Genomic DNA, 24,383 nt, shown 5'->3' with positions numbered 1-24,383 from the left:
TTACTTACTTACTTACTTACTTACTTACTTACTTACTTACTTACTTACTTACTTACTTACTTACTTACTTACTTACTTACTTACTTACTTACTTACTTACTTACTTACTTACTTACTTACTTACTTACTTACTTACTTACTTACTTACTTACTTACTTACTTACTTACTTACTTACTTACTTACTTACTTACTTACTTACTTACTTACTTACTTACTTACTTACTTACTTACTTACTTACTTACTTACTTACTTACTTACTTACTTACTTACTTACTTACTTACTTACTTACTTACTTACTTACTTACTTACTTACTTACTTACTTACTTACTTACTTACTTACTTACTTACTTACTTACTTACTTACTTACTTACTTACTTACTTACTTACTTACTTACTTACTTACTTACTTACTTACTTACTTACTTACTTACTTACTTACTTACTTACTTACTTACTTACTTACTTACTTACTTACTTACTTACTTACTTACTTATTCGCCCCGCCGCGGCCGCTCAGTGGCTGTGGTGCTCGGCTGCTGGCCCGACAGTCGCGGGTTCGATATCGGCCGCGGCGGTTGAATGTCTTTGGAGGAGAAATTCGAGGCCCGTGCACTGTGCGATGCCAGTCCACGTTAAAGAACCCCAGGTGGTCAAATTTCCGGAGCCCTCCACTACGGCGTCTCTCATAGCCTCAGTCGCTTTGGGACGTTAAACCGCAGAAACCAAATCAACCAACTTACTCACTCGCTTGCTTGGTTATGCCCCTGTCAAGCGGGCAAGTTAAGTGCGCTTTGGCATCCCGAGTGACACTTTGGGCTACACGGTGCTAAACGGGAAAGCAAAGTGCACTCCTAGTAAACAAATAATTGCGACAGAAAATGAGCGGAATTTCTGAACAGGACGATGGAAAAGAAAAAAAAGACAATAAAGCGCAAATAAAGCCAGGTTCAACTATTTTTAACGATGACAACAAGTGAAAATAGAAGAAAAGCCAAGACTATCCAGAATTTCGACAACAAACAAGATGGCGGCGGTTGTAAGTACTTTTTCTCCACTATAAATTGTGTACCATTGGAACCGCTGGCGTCGAGGCAACGCATTCCCGGCGGAGTGCACTTTCCCGCGAGTGACACTCCACTTGCGTCGTTTAGATGCGGCAAAGTGTACTTACAGCGAAGTGCACTTAACTTGCCCGCTTGACAGGGGTATTACTCACTCACTCGCGGGAAGGTGCGCAGCCTCGTCGCCAGCGGTTCCAATGGTACAAACACTTACAACTTTATTTTACGTGTTATACCACTATTTTCAGAAATTCCGCTCATTTTCTTTCGCACCGCGTAGCCCAACGTGTCACTCGGGATGCCAAGGTGCACTTAATAGGGGCATTACTTACTCACTCACCCCTCGCTGGGTTTCCTTGAGCTCCTCCCGATGCTCTGTTCAGTCAAGACAAGACTTCGCAGGTTTTTATTACAGTGAACAGTTCGTCAAGCTCACCTACAACACATAAAAATAAAAAAAACATATTCTTGCAGCAGCATTCAAAATAACGTTGTTTCTTACTGTAGACACAGGGCTTACAACGTGGAACCAAAGCTATTACTTGCTTCAGCTTTGATCCACATTTCATCCCAGCCGTGCCCATTGCCACCTTCCTGAGGTTGTTTTCCGCGATGACTCATGCCTGGCTGGTTTCAACTGTTCAAGGAAACCTCCTCAAGATCACCCATCTGGACTTCCCACAGGAGGTGCTCAAAGTTCTGCGTCCCATGGAAAGCCCCGAAACCTTCATGCAGCCTGCAGGCTTCCAAGCCCACATATGTGCCACATTTCAGGTGCATACTTACGTTACAGGTGGTGTACTCCAACTTTACACTCGTCTGTATGGCTCGGCCGTTCTGCACTTATCCGTTTACGTGCAGTGTCCTAGCATTTTGCACACATAGCAGCGCCATACAGAAGTAATCTCACTTCACTAGCTGTGCTCTTCGCATGAATTGCATCCTGTCGTCCATGCCGGCGACCGCATCATACACCACCACAATCAACATGCATTCATGTTTCAGTCAAAGAAAAACAATACAGACCGAATTGAAAGTCCGTGCCGAACAAAACTTACGTTCAACGGCGCAAATCTGAATGAATATAAACAGCACACGTATGCACAGTGTACATAACACTACGGCGCCATGCATTTAATGATGGCCACTTTTTTCTCCAGCCCTGGGAAATCTGCAATATGAAGCAAGTAAAACAGAATACAGGCTGAAAGTTGATGCACCTTAAACGAGCATTCTAAGGGCTACAAAAGCAAACGTATGTAAAGAGCAACTTGGGTGACAACAGAAAAGACGAAATGGGCGTACGCCGCAGTTTCAGGTCACGCATTTTCTTCAAGTTGAAACCCCCCTCCCGCTTAGAGACTCGGAGCAAGCTTCAGCGACGTGTTACCAAAACAGTGCGCAAGGGGCCTACGGAAGCCCAGGGATGTAATACAAGGCTGCAACAGCTGAAATCATAAATTAAACGCAGGCTTCTGTGCTGCACCTTCTCACAGCACAGCGAGCGCTCATACATACGCGTTACACCCTCGTAACTATCCTGGGAGTTTTATTTTCTTGTGACTAAGTGGGGATAAGACTGCTTGGAGCAGGTGAAGGTGAACCTGCTCAGGCAGTACGTGCGGAGGCGCGCTGCATCCATGGTGCGGCAGACCGCGCATGCGGCACAGTCCAGCTTCGGAGTCGAGATCAAGGCACGATTAATCCAGTGGGAGAGAGTCAATATAACCACGCGAAGTAGGTAGAGCAGGCTAATCCATAGGCACTCGCAGAAAGAGAGTGGTGGGTCTCCGAAGGTCCTTAACGGCCACGCTGCAGTCGTCGGAGGCGCTGAGGAATGCAGGGTGCTTGCGAGGAGTCACCTGTTGCAACGAACGCGCCGCCGAGGTGCGCGGGAAAACTTCCGTGAATCCTTAGCTACGAGGTTCACGACAGCCCAGTTGGCGCAGTGACGAGAGCAAGAACTGCCGCGCGCGCAAAATGGCGTCCGGGCGAGCGACGGGAGGTCATTACTGCACTTCTGCTAGACAGCGGCGCAGCGAGGGGTGCCGAGAGTCGGAGACGCCTGGAGGGACCACCACATAATGTTGAAGTCGGGCGCAAGCTTGGAAAACGCTAGAAGACGTGAAAGCTGGTGACCGCAGCTTGTGGCGCGAGGGAGAGAGAAAAGAGAGCGAGCTGTCAATTTTTATTTCTTGTTGAAAACCATTCGTCCCAAAACGTTATACCCAGTTGCCTTTCTGGGACCAAGATGCATTAATTATTTTTTGTGGGAGCACTGCCTTTTTTCTTGTGTTTCTATGTCTTGCCTCTAGGACTGGGACATTCCTTTTTTGGAGTTTCTGAAGAGGTTTTGTGTTTGTTGGGAAGGCTACAGTAAAGTTGTAACTGGGCTTCTCCGTGGAAGTCGTTCAACTTGGGCACCTCCTCTTTGCACCGAGTGTTACCAGCAGCGGAACTCTGAGTCTCCTGACCGCTCAAGGGAAGATTTCAACATTTCTCCTACTCCCCTTCTTCACAGCAAGTCCTGGTTTTCCTTCGATACAACAACACTCTGCGAAAACAAGTTGTGAAGTGCCCACTCACCGGCTTCCGAAGTTCCACCCAGACGGCCGGTCGAGGTTTCCGGTGAGAGAGAGTAGTAGCCTGTAGCGCGCTAACGCGTGCATTCCCCCATCCGCCACGGGCGAGTAGGCAGCGGGACGTTGACACCCGCCCTTGTCAAATCCGCAGGACGATCGAAAGCGCCAATTGAGAAAAACGGAAGAATTTTTCACGGAATATGTCAAAAGATCAGCAGACAGCCTTAGCCACCTCGGTGGTTCAGTGGCAATGGTGCTCGGCTGCTTACCCGAAAGACGGCGGTTGCATTTCGATGGAGGCGACATGCTTGTGGCTCGTGTACTGTGCGATGACAGTGCACGTTAAAAAGCCCCTGGTGGCCAAAGATATCTCAGCCCTCCATTACAGCGTCCCTCATAGCCTGAGTCGCTTTCGGAGGTTAAACCTCATATAACAATTTCTGTGCTACTTGTTATGTGAATAAATTTTCTTTAGACCCTCGAAAAACTTCCGCAGCCAAAGCGATAAAAGTATTCCTGCAAACAGAGCACAAGGCGCTACATCGTCCCGTGTCTAGCGCCGAACCGATACCGCGGATCTACCTGTGGACACTGAGGGTCGAACACGTGACACTCCGGGCAACTGACCCTGCCCGGCGTACACTCGGCCGCGGAACGTGGTGGACAAGGGGAGGTTTTGTGCGTTGCGCACAGCTCTTCTTCTCGCTGTCCCCCGGGTATCCCAAAAGGGCGGATGCCCGTTGCTACTGCCATGGCTGTTTGTGTGGAGGGTAGCTGTGTTCATTTCTTTCTTTTTTTTTTCTGCAGTGGTGGTATGGGTAGGCTGCTTCAAGTACACACACTCGACATGATCCGAAAGACCCCACGTACAACTCTTAAAAAACTTCTAAGATCTGCAAATGGGGTCTTTCAGAGGTCAGCGTGCCGATTGATATGGATATAAAAAAAAATAGCAGGCCCTCCTTCGCTGGCGAAGTAACACCAACACGCGTCCCACAGGACAGTGGTGGTGCCATCATTGTGCCTACATGTCCTGTGACCGTACAGTCTTTGTCACAAGTATAAAACCCATGGGGGCCAATTCTGAACCCTGCAGTGTGGCTGCTGCTCTTGCATAGGGGCCCTAATCTCTTAGCATTACTTTGGCAAAAGACTACCTACATCATTCTTGACAGCTCCAAGCAGGTGAAGCTACTTGGAGTTTGCAAACGTGTGAAAAAGAACTCTGGCTCTCCTTCAGCATGCGATCCTGGAATTATTTGTCGCGCATTTCGGTGGACACTCTAACCATGCCATACGAGAAGGGACGAAAGCCTGAGCGATAGAGGTGAAGTGCTCCAGAACAATTTCGACCACCTGAGGATCTTTAATGTGCACTGACAACGCATAGCACGCGGGCGCCTTTGCATTTCACCTCCATCGAATGCGGCCGCCTTGGCTGTGTTCGAACTCCACTGAGCTGCCGAGGCTAGTACTATGCATTCGTCTTTCTTATTTTTGCCACCTTCGCTATGCACCAGAATACCATCTAGAATTCGTTGCACTGGTTACAGCCTTTCCACACCCACTATCTCAATGAGAACAACTATGTTGAGAGGCCACTTTATCTCTGTGCACCACTCAATGTTGAATGAGAGACTGTGTGTGTGTGTAATATGTCATGATGAAGATTGATGAGATTATGTTGTTAATTAGTTAATGACAATTAACAAATAATGCATTCAGGCAAATGAGCTTTCTGATGATAACAAGTATGATAGGTGATGATGTCATATCGAAGTCGCGTGACAAAGTGACGTCCCAAAGGGAATTCTGAAAAATTAGGTGCCTAGGCGCACAACAGAAGCTCATGGTCGCTGCAGCAATCTCAAAAAATTTTGTCGCGAAAGCTACTGTAGGCTAGGCTAGTAGAAGCATATTTCGCGGTGCCTGTAAAAGACGACATTGCGTATGCATCGTTACCATGCCAACCATGATGCTGCAGCCGCTACTCCACCCTGCACAGTCCTCAGAAGCACACCATAGAAGAAGGAGAGTGGCCGTGCTTGCCACAGCAGCAGTACAAGCCACGTGAAGTTGAGTCTTCCGATACAAAAGTCATCACAGGCGGCCGTGATGCCCGAAGAATGAGAAGAACGCAGCAGCATAAGTAACACCGCCACACGCATCCCAGAGGACAGTGCCGCTGCCATCTTGCGCCATCAGTGTACCTACATGTCCATAGGAACAACTACGAATCTGGATATAGTTCAGGATGTGAATAAAACTGGCCATATAGAGACAGAGTTGGAAACAAAGGTTGCGCCATGTTTCAGATCTCTAGACAGTGTAGGAGCTTCCTGAGTGGCCATGTAGTTCTCCTGCTTTTGACGACTGTACTTCCCCATGGTCGTTACAGTAAATAAATATGGTGGAATCTCGTCAGCTATTCAGTACCGTTGTAGCAGGCGTGCAGATACAGTTCGGTGGATGGAAGGCGTAATTGAACTGCTGCGCTGCTGCTCTAAGAAGACGAAGGAAACTGACAGTGACAGAAGTTATGGGGTACAGAGCTTTCTTTCTGTGGCTAGACATTTTGGATTTCGCGAGTGGAAAGCGAAAAGTGTGCAGAATTCCACATGAGGCATCAAGGAACGCTTCAGAATGTGCCCTGTGGTATGTTCACAACAATAATATCATTATTTTTCTTCTAGACCTTCACATCTACACCTGCAAGCTGTGAGGAGAAGCCAGATGCTCATTATTCTTTGCGAATAGATGTGATAGTGGTAGGAAAGTGGAACCAGTAAGTAAGTACTGAAAGAGTTAGCAGAGTTCGGAAAGCTAAGAAGGGCAAATGAGTGCAGGGCTGTGCAGGTCGAAACACTGAGCAGTAGCAGCATGGTCCAACATATTATAAAGATTTTGCTTTGCCGGATTCTGACGCGTTCAGTTTTAAATAGCGCAGATGTATCCATAGGCAGTAAAGAGGTATGGGGTCCCACCGCTATGGCTAGCTACAGAAGTGCGAGACTGCTATGCAACTCTCACAATATTTCATGCCACCTGTAAGCTGTCGAAACCGTCAAGAAAGTTCCGCCATTCATGTGCGGGAACCTTGGAGGCACTTCAAATCTGTAGTTCTTGGAACACATACTCTCTGATACTAGAACAGTGGGGATAGCAGAATCTCGGTGATATGAACACGGCTGTTCCTTAAAGGTAAAGTGTAGCAAATGGCGGCAGAAAGTGATGTGGCCAGATGAGATGCAGACATGGCAGCAGCCATTGCCCTGCAGTGGGCGTAGTCTGGCTGATAATGATGATCATCATGAAGCAAACTTTGGTACATTACGAATTTGTAATAGTCCTGCGAAATTTGTTCCAACCACTCTCCCCCATCCCTATATGTCATACCGTGATCGCACCCATAAGCAGCGCTGCTCATGCATTGTGGACGGAAATTGATTGGTGTGCATTCCATGTGTTTCACAGTACTCTGTATCTATGCTGCTGCTGTGCTATACTGCGTTTTCAGGCATGCTTTTCTCTATTTCAGGACGTTGGATCTTAGCATCCGAAAACAGGAGGAGACTGCAGCAGACCTCTGCGACCAAAGTCTGTCCATGCAGGTTTGTCATTAATTATCCCTTCCTTTTTTTGGCACTTCTCGCATGCTTTTACGCAGTATATTCATGGTAAAGAATAAACTCCGCCATTGTTTGATGTGAGGACGCTTTTTTCTGGCATCCGGATGGTATGTCATCTCACACAGAATTCGGTAAGGGGTTAGAAAATTTAGTTACCATTATGATGCCAATAAGTAGCACTTTCCTTCATATGTCATCTCATCAGCTATTCCTTCAAGCTACTCTCCTACCGACTACTAATGGGAGCTGAACCATTTCAATGCATGCACCACCGATGCATAATGCCCACTGCGACAGTGCAAACCTCCGAACAGAAACCGCACTGATTGCTACGATAACCGCAAGATACAGCAATCCTTAGCAAGCCACGACTGGTAACCTCGAACACACCGCTCCACACACACAGTGAAAGACATCAGTTTACAGTCTCCCAATCACTGTCCCCCAATCACTGCAAATACACGTACATGCAGTCTGTTCACCTGACCTTCACACCTCTACCTTAATAATCAGCCTTGACACTGAGCAATGGCAGCTGCTTCGTCTACGCATCCAGCAAGACAGCCAAGCAACTGGAGCCAAATAAGACTTCGTCACACTCGTATTCAGACACCGACACGAACTCCCGGATAAAGACAACACCCTGCGCATGACAGACGCTCCATTCACCAATGCCACCTACCATATCTCGACGGCACTATAACTACACATGGTACAGTAAACAGTTCTCCCATTAGTGCTAGGGTAGCACATTCTTCATTGAATGATTTCAACACATATGCACGGACATACGTCATGCGGATGCTTACCAAACACAATTCTATCTACTGGGTGGCGATGAAATTTTTTGTACTTGCCTTTCCCTTTCTACGTTCTTTTTGAGCAAGTCAATGGACTGCTAAATATGAATATTTCTATAGTCTCTTACAAAGTGGTAGATGCCCTTTGAATGAGGCCCTCCAGCCAATGGCAACGACCGATTTTCAAGATGCCGTGGTTACTTCCTATTCAAACTGCTGCAGCCTGCGATTTCACGCTGTCATCATCATCAGCCCGACTACACCCACTCCAGGGCAAAGGCCTGTCCAATTAACCCCATCCTTTGCCAGCTGCGGCCACCGCATCTCTGCCAACTTCTTAATCTCCATTAAAACTTCCTGTTGGGCGAGTTGGTAGTTCATATTGAATTAAAAATATTATAGCGCAAACAAAGACACGGACAAAAAAGAGAGGAAACACACACACAAGCGCTAACTGTCAACTGAATTTATTCGGTGAAAGCCACACCTTTTTATAAGCCGAAGGATCGTGAGACAAAAAAATTGACAAAAAAAAAACCAAGGGTTGAGTCAGAGCCATCAAATCGCGAGCGCATGCGCGGGTAGACGAGGGCATTACACTTCGGTTTATCTTCCATCTAAGTAGCTGCATCAAAATAGTCAATCTCAGCCTGGAACAGAGAGCCCCCTGCTATGCTTGCCTTCTTTTGCAATCCAATCCGTTACCCTTAGGAAGCAGCAGTTATCTTGCCTTCAGATTATGTGCCCTGCCCAAGCCCAGTTCTTGATTTTGACGAGGATGTCATTAACTCATGTTTGTTCCTTCATCCACTAAGCCGCTTCCGGTCTAACGTTACACCTATAATTTTTCTTTCCATAGCTCGCTGTGTTTTCCTTAATTTAAGCTGACCCCGCTTCATTACCCTCTGCATTTAAGCCCCATAGGTGAGCATCGGTAAGATACAGTTGTTGTATACTTTTCTCTTGAGGGATCTCGGTAATCTACCATTCATCATCTGAGAGAACCTGCCATATGGGCTTCATCCCATTCTTATTCTTCTAGTTATTTCTTTCTTATGATCCGGATCAGCGGTCACTCCCTGCCCTAAATACCCATATTCTCTTACTTCTTACAGCACCTCGCTATCAACTGCGAACTGCTGTCCCCTTGCTAGGCTGTTGAACATTACTTTGGTTTTCTGCATGCTATTTTTTCTACCCATCATTCTGCACTACCTACCTCATTGATCATGCTTTGCAGTTCGTCTCGTGCATGACGTAGCAAGGCAATGCTATCAGCAAATTGCAGATTGCTTATGCATTCTCCATTACCTCTTATCCAGCTGTTCCCAAACCCGGCCTTGGAAAACCTCCTGTAAACAGGTGGCGTATAGCATTGGCAAGATCATGTCTCTGTGCCTGACACCTTTTTTTTGAAATTTTATTGCTGACTCTTTGGAGGATTATGGTAGCTGTGCAATCATTGTAGACATCCTCCAGTATTTTCACATAACTCTTCTACACCCTGATTTTGGAATGCCGGCATGACTGCTGAGTTTTCCACTGAGTCAAACACTTTCTCATAATCAATGAAAGCTATACTTATACATTCTTGGCATTTCTGTACTTGATTCACGCTATAGTCCGACACAACTCAAAAACGAAGCAGCTTTTCCTTTCAAAGAACCCACTACCAGCCAATGGCGTCCTATTATACTCATGTCCCTGCTTGTGTGAAACTGCAGGGAAGAGACTATCTCCTTTCATCTGCCACTCCCTGCACCGTCACGTTGGTAAATATGTTCGAGAAGAGAGGTTCTTGAAGTACATATGTGGGCAAAAATTACAACTATTAACATTTTCTGCTCTGCGTTAATGAGAACAGGGTAAAGGGATTCTTGTATGGCATGTTGCTGTGCAGTTTGTGCTATGCCAGATAACGTGTCAATTGCACTGAGATTCTGGAACATCTCTTCAAATCACAAGAGCAGTGGTACGGTAGTGTGCGGGTTTTTTTTTAAACAGTAGATGGGCACTTTGTAACTATAGGGTAACGGTTGAGAATGCATTTTTAGAATGTATGAGCATGTGAGCATGCTTTGCTGAACCATACACTGTGCAACCATAGTCTAAGCATGATCGTACCATAGAGCGATTCTACAAATTTATCGCTCTGTGGTACAATCATGCCTAGGCTATGGTTGCATAGCATATGATATTTGTATAAGGCTTGCCCTGTCAGAACCCCAGTGTTTTTATTAAAGGCCTTTGAATATGTTTATTGATCGCAAAACTTTCTTTTTCTTTTTAAATAGGACGTAGAAATTTTTGCTCATTTTTTTACAGCTAATTTGCTTTCGCTCTTGTGCAGTGGGGGATCTGAAGATGGGCCTTTTGATTATTTTCCTATTAGAATTCATTTTTACAATTTAGACTGTTGGGATTAAAATACTTCCTTGAGGTGCTCCATTTTCATTAATAAAATTCCTCGAAAGGCTTGAGCCCGGGTGGTCATTGCTGAACAATGCCCAGTCAGCGATGACTTTTGGTACAGATCTTATGCTGATTAGTGCAGAGAGGTGATCGCTGCCCTATGGGTTGTCGATGACATCCCGTTTAAAATTACTAAAAACAGAGGGTGAACTAAAAAAAATCTATGGGGCTCGTTTTCCCTGTGCTCGGAGAGCAGTTTGTGTTTTGCCTGTATTTTGGAGGCAGACATTATTACTTAGAATGAAATCTTCTAACACACAACCTCTTAATTCCATCACTGTGTACAGTTCCCCAACTATTAGGTACGGCTCTGCCAGCTGTCCTTTTAAAACGGGTTTCTAAGTCACGAAGTGTTACTGTTAGGTGTGGCTCAAGATATACGGGGTGTTTCACCTAACTTAACACTTTACACATTTTTTAAAAATAGGCTTTTTGAGTTAGAAAAGCACTTCATTGTCAGCAGTGTAGCACATCAGAATACAGCTAAGACGTGCTAACTAGTAGGCTGGTGAACTAATAATGAACTAATAGTTAACTTCTTAACTATTACTTTTAGGCTCCTTAATTACTGAGAAGCGTGTAGCCCACCATAAGTAATGTCCATATCAATTTCTAAAATTTCACAAAGGCGGTTACCCTCGGCACTGCGGCCCATTAAACTTTGGCTGCATTGCGGCAAAACACATGCGCTCTCAAGCAGCCTGCAGGAAAAGCAACACCCTGAGTGCACATAACTCGCCAAAATAGCCGAAATCTGTTGGGTCAGAGCACCAAGAGTAACTGAGTTTTCGAAATTCTAAAAACTGATATGGATATAGTTTACGGTGGGCTCGACACCTCTCAGTAGTTAAGGAGCATAACAGGAATAGTTTTCACTGTTCAGTATTAATTTACCCCACTGCTAGTTCGCATGCCTTAGCTTCATTCAGAAGTACTACACTGCTAACAATGCTATGCCGAAAAAAATGCTCTTCTAACTCAAAAACCCTATGAAAAAAGTGTTAGGTGAAACATCCTGTACATATTACATGGTGTGATATTTTTAAACTGAAGGACGGGGACTGCAACATCCTCATATTTGATGTTCAGTTTGATTTCTCAGGTTGCAACACCAGTCTGGATGACAATACCAACACCTCCAGAGAGTTTCCTCCCTTGCTCTTGGTCACACTGAAATACATACTTTCATAAAATGTTTTCTTGTTTAGGACCTATGTTGGTTTCCTGTGAGCATAGAGCCACCAGGGACAGTATATTTAAAAGCTGTTTTATGTCACTATAGTTATTTAGTAGTCCTCAGCAGTTCCACTGTATAAGGAATGCCATGTTTGATGATTTCTGGCAGTGCAGTTTAAAATTTAAGATAATGGTTTTAGGGGTGCCGTTACTGGGGTCTTCTCTGTTCTTTTATCCTCAAGGGAGCTGTGCCGCCGCTGCAGCGGGGGCAACTTCTATGTCGTGTCCATCACCTAACTAGAGGCTCGCGGGTGTACGGTTTGCAGGCTTCTCCCAACTGGGGCAAGCCTGAGGGGCCAGCGGGCCATTTCTCAGAGGCGGCAAGGCAGCCTTCGCTACGTCTGCCAGTGGTGGGGGTGGCCAGAGCCCAGTGTGGTGTGCCAACCCTGCGTACCACATTGGCGAAATTTGTTTTTGCTGTGAACTGGAAAGTGAAGAGAGTCATTTTAGGGCTTCTTGCGTTTTCCTTCGTCCTCATTGTTTTTTCTTTCCATCTCTTCCAGGTGACTTCGACTACACGAGGTGGTCCCTTTCACAGTTCATGCACAGTGGTGCAGTGTTACAGACCACGGATTCATGATCAACATTTCGCGTACGTTTGGCGGCCATGACAGCTCTGAGAGCCATGGCTGAATTTCTGACACTTGAAGCATCGTCTGGGATTTGGAATGTATGGCCTTGCAGTTATTCTAAGATACCCTACTTCTGTGGATCTGGGGAGTTGGCTTTGAGGCAAAGGTGGAGACTATGTGATTTCTTGATGAAACAGCGCAAAACATCGGGACAAGAGACAAGCGCTGACTTACAACTGGTTTTTATTTCGAAGAAACATTGCTTCTTATACCTTCTTCACCCTCTCAAAAAGCACATGCGTCGCAACCATATCGTTCAAGCGTCCACAAAAAAGCATAAGACAAATAATCACATTTTTAACATGTCAAATTCTTTCTTAGTCAAAGCAGCAAATATCAACAAATAAATATCTGTGATTATTTGTGGACGCTTGAACGATATGGTTGCGACGCATGTGCTTTTTGAGAGGGTGAAGAAGGTATAAGAAGCAATGTTTCTTCGAAATAAAAACCAGTTGTAAGTCAGCGCTTGTCTCTTGTCCCGATGTTTTGCGCTGTTCCATCAAGAATCCATCAAGAATGAATAACCAACATGCCCAAGCTGCTGTCCTGGCTATGTGATTTGTCGGTGTTTCCTTGTCGTCTTTTAGAATTTTGATACGCTCTCGTCTTTGACACCCTCCAACCTCTCTTCTTCAGAAAGATTCAGGGAATCGTGTTCAGGTATTATGCCTTTCGTTATGTTTATTGATCGATAAGTAGTCACCGCACCGGAATGTCTCCAGAGGACACTGTGGTTGGGAGTTTCGAGTATTGTTGTCTCGTACTTTGAGGAGTAGGTCACCACTGGCTAGCTCAGTCACTCTGTAGCCAAGGCCCAGAGCATTAGTCAGAGATTTAGAAACAATGAACGGAGACATTTTCCTAGCTGGTTGGTCAGCACCTTCACTATGTACGACATGGCACCTAGGGAAAAGTGCGCTTGAAAGCAGCTCCCTCCCTTTTTACTTCGTTCTGTTTAGAGTGTTCAGTAGCATACATTCTGTGTTGGCATACAAACTTTCATGTGTCAGTCGTTTGGTATACCACCACAAAATCCTATAGCACATTCAAACGATCCACCAAGGATTGTTTATTATTACGCTTGTCCGCTTTTCTCCTAGACCCTTATGATATACAAAAAAGCGCATGATAGCCTTAGTCGCTTATGCACCATTAAACCCAACACAACACATATACAAAAAAATCAGTTTCTGATTTCTAACAAAAGACAATTGGGTATCATAAAGCAGCCGCAGCTACTCTGTGCACTGTAAGCACGACTGCGCCTATTTGGGCATAGAGTGCTAGCTATGGGGCTTTATAGTGCGAAAGCAACAAAGCCTATGGTGCGCCAAACACTGGGTTAGAATATCTTGCATTAAAGGAGATACCTATAGTTTGTTTGTAATACTGGCTTCTGTAAGAAACTTGAAAATACTTAAAAAAAATCAATAAGTGTTTGATCAGCTAAAAGCAACATGGGGCGTAATAGGATGCAATCAATGTAGAATTTTCTAACAATTTTTTCTACGTTGTTCACAATTTGTACATGAAATTACATTGCGGTTTACTGTGAGTCCATCACCACACGTTTCGCAGAGAGGACTTTAAGGACATTAAGAAGTTTTTGCTTCTTTCTGTTTAGAGAGTACAATGTAAAGCCATCGAATGGGTCTTCTGTGCACGATATTTCACGATATTCTACGATACACTACGGTTAAAAGTACGGCAAACGATTTCGGTTTCGATATAAAGACTAGTTTTGACTGCACATCGTCCAATATTATCTACATGCTCCAGTGCTCCTTCTGCCAGAAACAATATATCGGGGAAACCGGGCAAACAATGAGTGCCAGATTAAACGGGCACCGGGCTGACACAACACGGAATGAACAGAAGGCAGTGTCGACCCATTTTAATCAACGCCATCACAAATTCGACGAACTCAAATTGTTCATTCTTCAGTCAGGCTTCAAATCGACTAGGGACAGAAAATACAGAGAAGCATTCCTAATCCACAAATTTAAAACACTGCAACCAACAGGGATTAACATGTCTAGAGGAAACCTGGAATCTCTCAGGTACATTCCAGGGTTAGCATAATTCTAAATTAACAAATGTCTTGCACGTGCTCAGACCATTTCCTAGAACCTCGCATAAGTATATTATCTTTTCAGGAGGACACAGGGGTGGGATGGGGGGCACGGGCGTGGAGGTAGACAGGGACAAGGGCTTGTCCCTGTCTGCTTCTATGTCCGAGTCTTTTGTTGCGCCCCTGTGTCCTCCTGAAAAGTTATGAACCAACACGGCCAAATACAAGTACTTCCGAGTATACTATCGCTCTTTGCACCCTTCCCACGTCATATCTTCCACCACATTTCCGGCCTTCTCACCGTCTCCCTGTGACTCACCCCCACCTCTTTTTTTTTTTTTCTCCTAATCCCCTACTATCAGTTCTCGGAAACCATGACATTCCTGTTACCCCCTCCGCCCCACCTTTTTGGTTTTCTCTGAACTCGATCCATTCCCCCCCTCCCTGCCTTGTCCTTCCTTGGAAATGCCCCGCCTTCCAGTGCCAGCCTATGTTGGTTGCCTTCTTCTCATTTCCCTGTACCACGCTGACTAATCCTCTTATCTGAGTTTTTCAGGTCCTACAGCGCCTCCCCCCGTCGCAGCCCCTTCAAAGCCTTCATTCATTACAGACCCCCCGGACATAAGTTTTTCCACTATTGCTGAGGTTAACCAGTACATTAGCAAAGCAGTTGGTCAGAATTTAAAGCTTCTCAAGAAATCCTGCTTCTCTTAAAAAGTTAAAAATATCAACAGCTGCATTATCTCCTAAAAGCAGTGTTAGATGAAAAGGAATGTATCAGCTATAAAATTAAATAAAGTACTTTTTCCTTTGTTTATCCACTTTTGCACAAAGAATACAATGTGGTTAACTGAAGGTTCATCTCTGCATTCTTCGCGAACAGATTTGTTTTGTTTTGTTTTGTTAGCAGGAAGTTATACATGAGTGCATGTGACCTATTCGGAGACGGCAGAGAATCACTTCCTTGAAACGCTCATGGTGCACACGACTTACATTCACCTAAAACTGGCTTTACAAAGTGTAGTTTGTTATTTACTTTGTTCTTTTAGGGCATTTGCCATTTTTTCCTTAATTTACATAGTACTAAGTCCCTGCAGTTGTTAAAGGGCACATTTACTTTCTTCATTTCCTTGTCACGAGCTTGAGCAGCACACACATCTGCTTTCTTGCTGCTCTCGTTGCCTTTGATTTCGGCATGACTCGGCACCTAGCAGAGTTTTCTGTTTTGTCCTTGAGTGTGGCTGTTAGTATGTTGTGTATGATGTCACCAAGTAGCAGAGTGATTGTATTTCTTAAGTGAAGGCCTGCAAGCACACTTAGGGAGTCTGTGTAAATAACACTGTTCGTAACGTTCTCGTCTACTATTTTTTCCAAAGCTATACAAATTGACTTACATTCGGCACTGAAAACAGATGCACACTGTGGTAGTCATGCTGATTCCTCCCAGTTTCCTTATACCGCTGTGCTGACAATGTTCAAAGCATCAGCATAAAAATCTGTGAAGCCAGCATATATTTCCCCAAGTGCAAGAAATTCTTGTATGATATGTTGTTGTGGAGTCTGTTTTTTGTAGAACTGTTTAAAGATGAAATCAGAAATTCCAGGAAAATTGTACCATGAAGGTAGCGGGTCTCGCTTTTGTGCAACACCAGGTAATGTGTCCTGTATATTAAGATCCTGACATATCTCTTCAAATCGCAATACTAATAGCTGGATAGCTTGAAGTTTGTTGGTGAATATTATTCTAGAGGGATATGTCATTACAACTGGATAGCACATGGTAGAGATCTTTCTTTAGAGACATATGCACAAGTTAAAGAGGCCCCTATGATTTCAAGTGAGGGTCCCGTTGTTTCTGCGTAGGAGGAATGTGCAGAAGACATGTTCTATCAGACCTCCAATGCTTCCTTGAGAGCACTGTGAGTATGTTTAGAGATTGGGAGACTTTCCTTTTCAGTGTGTTTATGTAGGGCAGGAATGTGAGTTTTGTATAGACTGTTATGCCTAATTTATGTCCTTGTTTTATTGGTAGCATGGTTTCATTTAGGTGCAGGGTGGGGTCGTTCTGCAAGCCTCTTTTGAGCGAGAAAAGAACTGCTACTGTATTTTATGGGGAGAACTTAAACCGGTTTCTGCCTGCCCAAGGTGTTAATCTGTTTAAAGTCAGTTGTATCCATTCCTCGCAGGTTGACAGGCTGGAGGATGTGCATGCTATTCGAAGGTCATCAAAATATATGGAATAAATGATGGACATTGGAATTCATTTTTACTATAAAGAATGTGATACTTAGAATACTTCACAGCGGTACCCCAATCTCCTGAACCAATATTTTAGAAAGTGTTTAACCCGCCATACATGAAACGAACAGTCAGAAAGAAAGTCTTTCAAACAGTTCAGCATCCTTCCATGGATACCTACGTCTGCTAGGTCGTGGAGAATCCCAAGCCTTCAGGTAGTGTCGTAAGCCTTTTCCATGTGAAAAAATACTGCCAGATAATGTTTGCTTGTGTATGAATGCTTCTTGTACATAGTTTTCAAGGCAGACGAGATGGTTAATTGTGGAACATCCTTTTTTAAATCCACATTGATGAATGTCAAGAAGTTCAAGGCATTAGAGGATAAACATTAACCTAATAATACACTTTTGAAAGATTTGGCAAAGCAACTTGTGAGTGTTATGGGTCTGTAGCTTCTACCGGAGGTTGGTGGCTTTCCAGGCTTCATGGCATAATAACTGCTTTTTCTCCAGGCCTCTGGTATTTTTCCCAGTTCCCTTATTTTGGTGAAAAATTGTAAAAGGGCTTACTGAAGCTTCGGAAAGGTGTGCCAGTATCTTGTAACATATTTCATCAGGTCTGGATGCTGTCTGTTTACCGGCCAAGAGCACTTTATGGATTTCCTTGAGTGCAATTAAGTTATTCTATGGCTGGTGAGAAGTGGCACTTGTTGGAAGGCTTTGTTTTTCGGCTGTGTTTCTGTACTTTAAAAATGACTGTGCAATGTGTAGAACTGGAAATTGTGGGAAAATGTTTCGCTAGTATGTCTGCTTGTTCTTCAATATTTGTTTGTGTACCTGGGGCTGTTAGAAAAGGGATTATGAAGAAGGAGTATCTGCCATTTATATTGTGGACTTGCTCCCACATTTTCTTCGATGTGACTGAACTGCTTATAGATATATAGTTTTGCCGTGATGTTTTTTCAGCGCTTGGCTTGTTTACATTCTTGTAAATACCACACCTTATGATTTTGTCGCACCGCGCTTGATTTGGTTTATGAGGGTCTAACGTCCCACAGCGACTGAGGCTATGAGAGACGCCGTGGTGAAGGGCTCCGGAAATTTCGACCACCTGGGGTTCTTTAACGTGCACTGACATCGCACAGTACACGGGCCTCTAGAATTTCTCCTCCAAAGAAATTCTAGCCGCCGCGGCCGGGATCGAACCCGCGTCTTTTGGGTCAGCAGCCGAGCACCGTAACCACTGAGCCACCGCGGCGGCGCACCACGCTTGAGGTTTAAGGAATAGATAGGCGTGCAGCATTAATTGTACAGGTTGTGAACATTTCATTAAGTTCGTCAACAACTGAGGGCATCCAAAAGCAGTTTCTACAGACTGCAATTTTCATGGAACACTGCCCAGTCAGCCAAGTGTAACTTCCAACAGTGAGGTTTGCTCGGGATGATTGACGAAGAGGATGACAGGCTAATAATGATTGGCAAATGATGATTTCTGCGTGGGTTATCCAAAACATCCCATTTAAAATCAGTAAAAACAGACGGTGAACTAAACGATAATTCTAAACAGCTCATTTTTCCAGTGCTTGGGGAGCAGTAGTGCTTTCCTGAATTCAGTAGACACACATTATTGCACAGAATAAAATCTTCTAAAATGCGCCCTCTAGTGCTAGTTTCTTCACTTCCCCAAAGAGAGGAGTGCGCGTTAAAATCCCCAACTAAATGATATGGCTCTGGTAGCTGTTCTAGAAGTGTTTCTAAGTCGTGAGGTGTCGGTTAGATGTGGCTTGAGATATGTGGAACACATTGTGACGGTTTTAAAATAGACAACAGTGGCTGCAACAGCTTCATATTTGGTTTTTTATTTGATTTCACGAGTTGCAACACCAGACTGCATGACAATAGTAGCACCTCCAGACAGCCTACTCCCTCTCGGCTGCACTGAAACACTTCATACTTTTTTAAAATGTTTGTATGTTTAGAATCTAGGTTAGTTTCCTGTAGCCATAAAGCCACAGGAGAAAGCAAGTTTAAAAGATCTGTCACATCACTGTAGATTTTAAAAGTCCCTGACAGTTTCAACTAATTAGGAACATTATGTTGGACAAGTTTTGGCAGGGGAGGTGGCAGTTAAAAAATTGTTCCTGGTTTTAAGGGTCCTGTTATGGGGGTCCTGGCTTTTCTTTTTCATTCAGGAGAGCTGCGCCATTGCTGCAGCGGGGACAAGTTGTGTGTTGCATCCATTGCCTCACTAGAGACTCTTGACTGCCGCATGGAGCCTGCGGGTGTACGGTTAAAGCATCTGTGAGGGTTTGTTATACACGGACGGACTTGAATTTTCAGGTATTGTACTTCTATTGTTTCGGGTAGTGTGCTTGCATAGAATGTGAGGATCAGGGGCTTTGTCGAATTCTTTGTCATCTATTCTGATTTTTATTTGAACATTTACCACATTTTGGTCAACAAGACCATCCAAAAATTCCTTTTCAGTGATATGGAGTAAGTCAGAGTCAGAAATTACGCCACGGACGATATTTGGCGACCTACGAGGGGGTACCCAAAAGAAACCGGACTTATTTTTGTTTGAACTTATTTGTTCACATTTTAAGCACAGACCTTCAACCTCCTTCAAAGTATTCCCCACTTGTAATGATACGCTTGTCGAATCTTTCATTCCATTTTTCAAAACATTGTTTAAATTCATCTTTTGTGATGCTTGACAGTGCCGCCGTCGTTTTTTTCTCCACCTCAGCAACATCAGCGAAACGCTTTCCATTCACCTATTATTTCATTCTAGGAAACAAAGAAAGTAGCACGGGGCAAGGTCGGGAGAGTATGAGGGTTGAGGAATAGGGGTCATGCCATTTTTGGTCCAAAATTGTCGTAGAGACAGGGCTGTGTAAGCAGGGGCATTGCCATGATGGAAAAACCAGTCACCCGACCGCCACAAATCTGGCCGCTTCCACCGCACACTGTTGCCCAATCTTTTCAAAACATCCAAGTAGAAAGCCTGGCTAACTGTCTGACCCTGCGGAACAAATTCTCAATGGACGACTCCTCTCACGTCGAAAAAACAAATCAGCATTGTTTTGAGGTTTGGTTTCACCTGACGAGCTTTCTTGAGGCGAGGTGAATTTGAAGTTTTCCATTGGCATGATTGTTTCTTTGATTCAGGATTCGATTCAGGAACACTTGAGTTGTCCCCATAGCATCGTCCTCGTACGTCTTTCTTAATATTTCAAGAGTTTCCATTCAACTTTTTCCGAGAAAAAATCAGAATTTCACCGGCGCACGCTTTTCACGAAAATCAGCCATTGCAAAAACGACACTGACACAAAACAGTCGTCACTCTAAAACTCTGCCTAAACTAGTCTGACCTCCTTCAACGACGGCACTCGGCTTACTGACTCTGGAATGTTCGTTCTATGCGCTCCTAGTGGCAAAACGCGGTACCACAGAAGCTTTGCCGACCAAAAAATTTAGTCCGGTTTCTTTTGGGTACCCCCTCGTATATGCAGTAGCAGAGACATCCCTAATGGACTGAATGTTCGAAGGCTTTCCTTGCTGAGGTTCATTTTCTAGTTCGAGTAGCAGGACTGCACTGGCTATTTTGCTTACTTCATACTTTAAACACAGAGAATCTGCCAAATATTTTGATACTCTGAAAGGGTACAAGATTCTGTCTGGTTTTTCTTAGCCTTCGGAATGTATCACGTTATGTTTAGCAAAAGTTTTTTTTGTTCTTTGCAGGAAATCTGCCGAGACTTCGGTTCGCCTCCTGTTGTCAGAGCTATCAGTTTTTAAGGAATTGGAAGTCATCAAATGGATATGTTGTTCGGCCACGATGCCAGCCGCCCACCATGGAGTCCAACAAGGGGATGGGACAAGAGCTTAGAAGAAAGCCCAGTACGCACCTGTTGTACACTGTAACTATAACCAAATATGATGGAAAGCAGGGCGGTTCGCCACACAAGTTTAACCCTAGCTGCCAAGAAGGGAGTAGGAGAGAGGAAAGTTAAAAGATGGAGCGGAGGACAGGAAAAGGCACCTGCTAATTTCCCCCGGTCGAATCAGGCCACAGGTGCTGTCTACTTGGAGCTGAGGCCAAAGTAGTGTGTTGCCTCCACCGAGGGGCCTTAAAAGCCCAAATGCTCAGAACTGTGACTCAACCACCAGGATCTCCTTTTCCCCAGGAGAAAGCAAGTTGACGCATGGTGACGTGTTGCTCACCATCATCCCTGTGCAGGGATGTCCCTGCGGATGCTCAAGACTAGTGGGAGTTATTTAGATATCACCGCCTTTATCAGGTGGCTTGATTGGTAGATGTCTTTTCGGTTTAAGGCAGTCTAGGAAACTCCACCTTTTTTGGGGGGACTCCCTCAGTGTCTCCGATGCTCAGAATCCTGATGTCACGTCCACTGCTTCCTCTCGAGACGCGTAAGTAGACTTGGATTTGTCAAGAGGGGGAGACTCCCTCTCGCTTGACTGTGCTTTCTGAGAGGGCTGTGAAAAGTTGAGCCCTGGGATACGGAATGTTGGTGCAGCCAAAGCCTGCACATTGGGAGGCCAAGATGGGTGCGCATCAGCAATGCTGTATTGCGTGCCTACCATGACAAGACGCTACCCGGCCCCTCGGCATGCTGTGCCAGCGTAGGGTCTTCCAGAGAGAAGCGAGAGCTTCTTCCAAGCTTCAGAGGATGTTAGGTTTTCTGTTACCTTGATCTGAATTACTTTGTTCTCCTTCTGAGATGCCTGACATGTCCATGAGTATGCAGTGAGTGGCCCATGATGGTTGGGACGCTCTGCTTCATCGGCACTGCAGTTAACAGTTGGGTGCCCTTGGGGGCCACACTTCACACAGGCGAGTTGTCTGCTGCATGTTTTGGATCCGTCTCCACACTTTTGGCAGTTGAAGCATCTTCTCTGGTTTGGAATGTAGGGACGAGCTTTACACCGGATGAACTCTGCTTTCAGAGCATCTGGTAGACAGGACCGTTCAAATGATAGGACGTTATGGGGCGTCAACACCTCATCCCTGTTCCGCCTTGCGGTGAAGGGCAATGACACCTTAATCTTAATCTTGGAAGCCTTCCAGGCGACCAGACTCTGTTTCTCGTATCAGATCTTGCTTGATATTACACCTTGTGCCGTGTTGTACATCTTAGTCAAAATCAAAAGGAAGAAATGGGCTTGGGCATGGCATGTAATGCAAAGGCAAGATAACCACTTGTCCTTAAGACAGAGTGGATTCCTAGCAGGGGGTGGCAGAAAGTCAGGTGGAAGGATGAGATTAAGAGGTTTGCTGGGATGACGTGGTCGCAGCTGGCAAAGAACAGGTAAAAAGACGTGGGAGACATGGCCTTTGCCCTGCAGTGTGTGTAGTTAGGCTGATGATGATGATGATGGGTGGTCATGCTTACCAGTAGGCGAGCAAACTGCTTTTGCCTGAGAAGGATGTCAGAGTGATCTTTCTGGGACGCTTCAATAAGAAGGTCACCAGATGAATTTTTTTTGCTTTGTACTTTTTCCTATCATTTTCTCGAGGATTCTAGCGATACCAGAAACTCGAAACCAGAAACCCGAGAGTGCATAACAAGAAAATGAGAAAAGTGGTCACAGTCAGGTCGGGTACTAGTGAAGCTTTCTTCGGTGCGGTTCCTTTTCAGGGACCGATCAGGTTTTTTAGAAGAAGTACCATCCAGTATCGGTATGCTGACAGTTCCTAAAATGTTGCCTGTGTTTCACTATCTTATTTTCAGGAAAGTCCCGAAGCCCCCTGACTGGTAAACAGACAAGGAGCCCGACGGCTGGAGCTTGACCATGGCCCCGACTGCCATCATTATTGGTTTTTACCCTTCACCTTGAAGCCTTTTGCCATGGTGCGGATGACAGCTTCAGTGTAGGGGCTAAGGGTTCGTGGTGACGCCAAGCACTATCGTCTTGAGACTAAAGGTGCCCTTGTGGGTGAACTTTTGACGTTGATAGGACTGTTTAGCGTATGGAAAAGCCGCATGATGGATGAAAGTGCAGAACCACTGCCTTCAGTGATGTCACTTTCAATTAACCCTGTCCTTTGCCAGCTGCGGCCACCATATCTCCGCAAACTTTTTAATCTCATTCGCCCACCTAACTTTCTGCCGCCCTCTGATATGCTTGCCTTCTCTTGGAATCCACTCTGTTACCTTTAAGGACCAGCGGTTATCGTGCCTTCGAATTACATGCCCTGCCCAAGCCCACTTCTTCCTCTTGATTTCGATTAAGATGTCATTAATCCGCGTTTGTTCCCTCCCCCACTCCGCCGGCTTCGATCTCTTAACGTTGCACAGGTCTATTGTTTTTCTTTCCATAGCTCGCTGCGTTGTCCTTAACTTTAGCTGAACCCTCTTTTTTAGCCTCCGCATTTCTGCCCCATAGGCGAGTACCAGCCGTTGTATACTTTTCTCTTGAGAGATATTGGTAAACTGCCATTCATGATCTGAGAGAACCTGCCATATACACTCCACCCCATTCTTATTCTTCTAGTTATTTCCCTCTCATGATCTGGATCAGCTGTCACTACTTGCCCTAAACAGACATATCCTTACTACTTCCAGCACCTCACCACCAACTGTGAACTGCTGTTCTCTTGCTAGACTGTTGAACATTACTTTGGTTTTGCAGTTCATGTCCTGAGTGACTTAGCAAGGCAATGTCATCAGCGAATTGCAGATTACATAGGTATTCTCCATTAACTCCTATCCCCAACTGTTCCCATTTCAGGCCACGGAATACCCCCTGTAAACAGGCAGTGAATAGCATAGGTGAGATCGTGTCTCCCTGCCTGACACTTTTCCTGATTTGAATTTGAATGCTGACTTTATTGAGAACTATGGTAGCTATGCAATCGTTATAAATATCTTCCAATATTTTAACATAACACTCTTCTACGCCCCAATTCCACACTGCCTGCATGACCGCTGAGTTTTCTACTGAGTCGAATGCTTTATCATAATCAATGAACACTATATATCAGGATTAGTTATATTCTGCGCATTTCTCTCTCACCTGATTGATAGTGTGAATATGGTCTATTGTCGAGTATCCTTTACGAAAGCCTGCCTGATCATTTGGTTGATTGAAGTCTAAGGTTGTCCTACTCTATTAGCGATTACGTTAGTAAATACCTTGTAGGCAACAGACAATAAGCTGAACGGTCTGTAATTCTACAAGTCTTTGACGTCTTCTTTCTTATGAATTAAGATAATGTTAGCGTTTTTCCAAGCTCTAGGTACGCTTGAGGTCACAAGGCATTGCGTGTACAGGGTGGCTAGTTTTTCGAGCACAATCTCTCCTCCGTTCAACAAATCTGCTGTTATCTGATCCTCATCAGCTGCTTTCCCCCTTTGGATTGCTGCTAAGGCTTTCTTTACTTCCTTTACTTTACTTACAGTAAATACAAAAGTGGACACTGTCCATGACTCCGAAAGACCTACAAATAAGGATAACCAAAACCGGATTGTGCTCCTACGTCCAATCTTGGTGCATGACCTTAGGATTAAGCTCGGACGTCCAACGGATATTTGTGGTTGCTTGTGGACATCAGATAAGCAAGATATTCGTGAAAAAAAAAGGGAACGATGAAATCTTGTAATGTCACAATAAAGACAGACATTAACAAA

At 44.7% G+C, this 24,383-nt stretch overlaps 1 protein-coding gene and 1 long non-coding RNA gene across 10 annotated transcripts in view; one reads left to right on the top strand and one right to left on the bottom strand.

Annotated features, from left to right (window-relative positions):
* The window catches only part of LOC149365319 (uncharacterized), a 23,775-nt gene extending 22,549 nt beyond the window's left edge, over positions 1-1,226 (bottom strand). For all 3 annotated transcript variants that reach the window (XR_016282622.1, XR_016282624.1, XR_016282623.1), the window contains exon 1: positions 497-1,226. This is a non-coding gene — a long non-coding RNA (uncharacterized LOC149365319). The remainder of the gene's footprint in view (positions 1-496) is intronic.
* Positions 1,000-24,383, top strand: LOC149365318 (uncharacterized). 7 transcript variants are annotated; one of them, XR_016282619.1, is made up of 6 exons: positions 1,348-1,840; positions 7,187-7,259; positions 12,289-12,377; positions 18,921-19,068; positions 20,476-20,631; positions 22,485-24,383. XR_016282619.1 is itself a non-coding variant. In XM_089541918.1 (5 exons), the coding sequence occupies exons 1-3, from the start codon at positions 1,679-1,681 to the stop codon at positions 12,290-12,292; spliced, it is 258 nt and encodes an 85-aa protein (XP_089398044.1). In that variant the 5' UTR covers positions 1,307-1,678; the 3' UTR covers positions 12,293-12,377; positions 18,921-19,068; positions 20,476-24,383. The 7 variants fall into 7 exon arrangements, 4 of the variants coding, with proteins under 4 accessions (XP_089398044.1, XP_089398040.1, XP_089398042.1 ...); XR_016282620.1 differs by lacking the exon at positions 1,348-1,840 and adding an exon at positions 1,000-1,041 and having other exon boundaries at positions 20,476-24,383; XM_089541918.1 differs by having other exon boundaries at positions 1,307-1,859; positions 20,476-24,383.

The sequence above is a fragment of the Amblyomma mixtum genome, chromosome 1 (genome assembly GCF_055824585.1).
Source record: "Amblyomma mixtum isolate Tamu chromosome 1, ASM5582458v1, whole genome shotgun sequence".
NCBI classification, from domain to species: domain Eukaryota; kingdom Metazoa; phylum Arthropoda; class Arachnida; order Ixodida; family Ixodidae; genus Amblyomma; species Amblyomma mixtum.
Note: the sequence above shows the minus strand (reverse complement) of the source record. Positions and strands in the feature narration are given on the sequence as shown.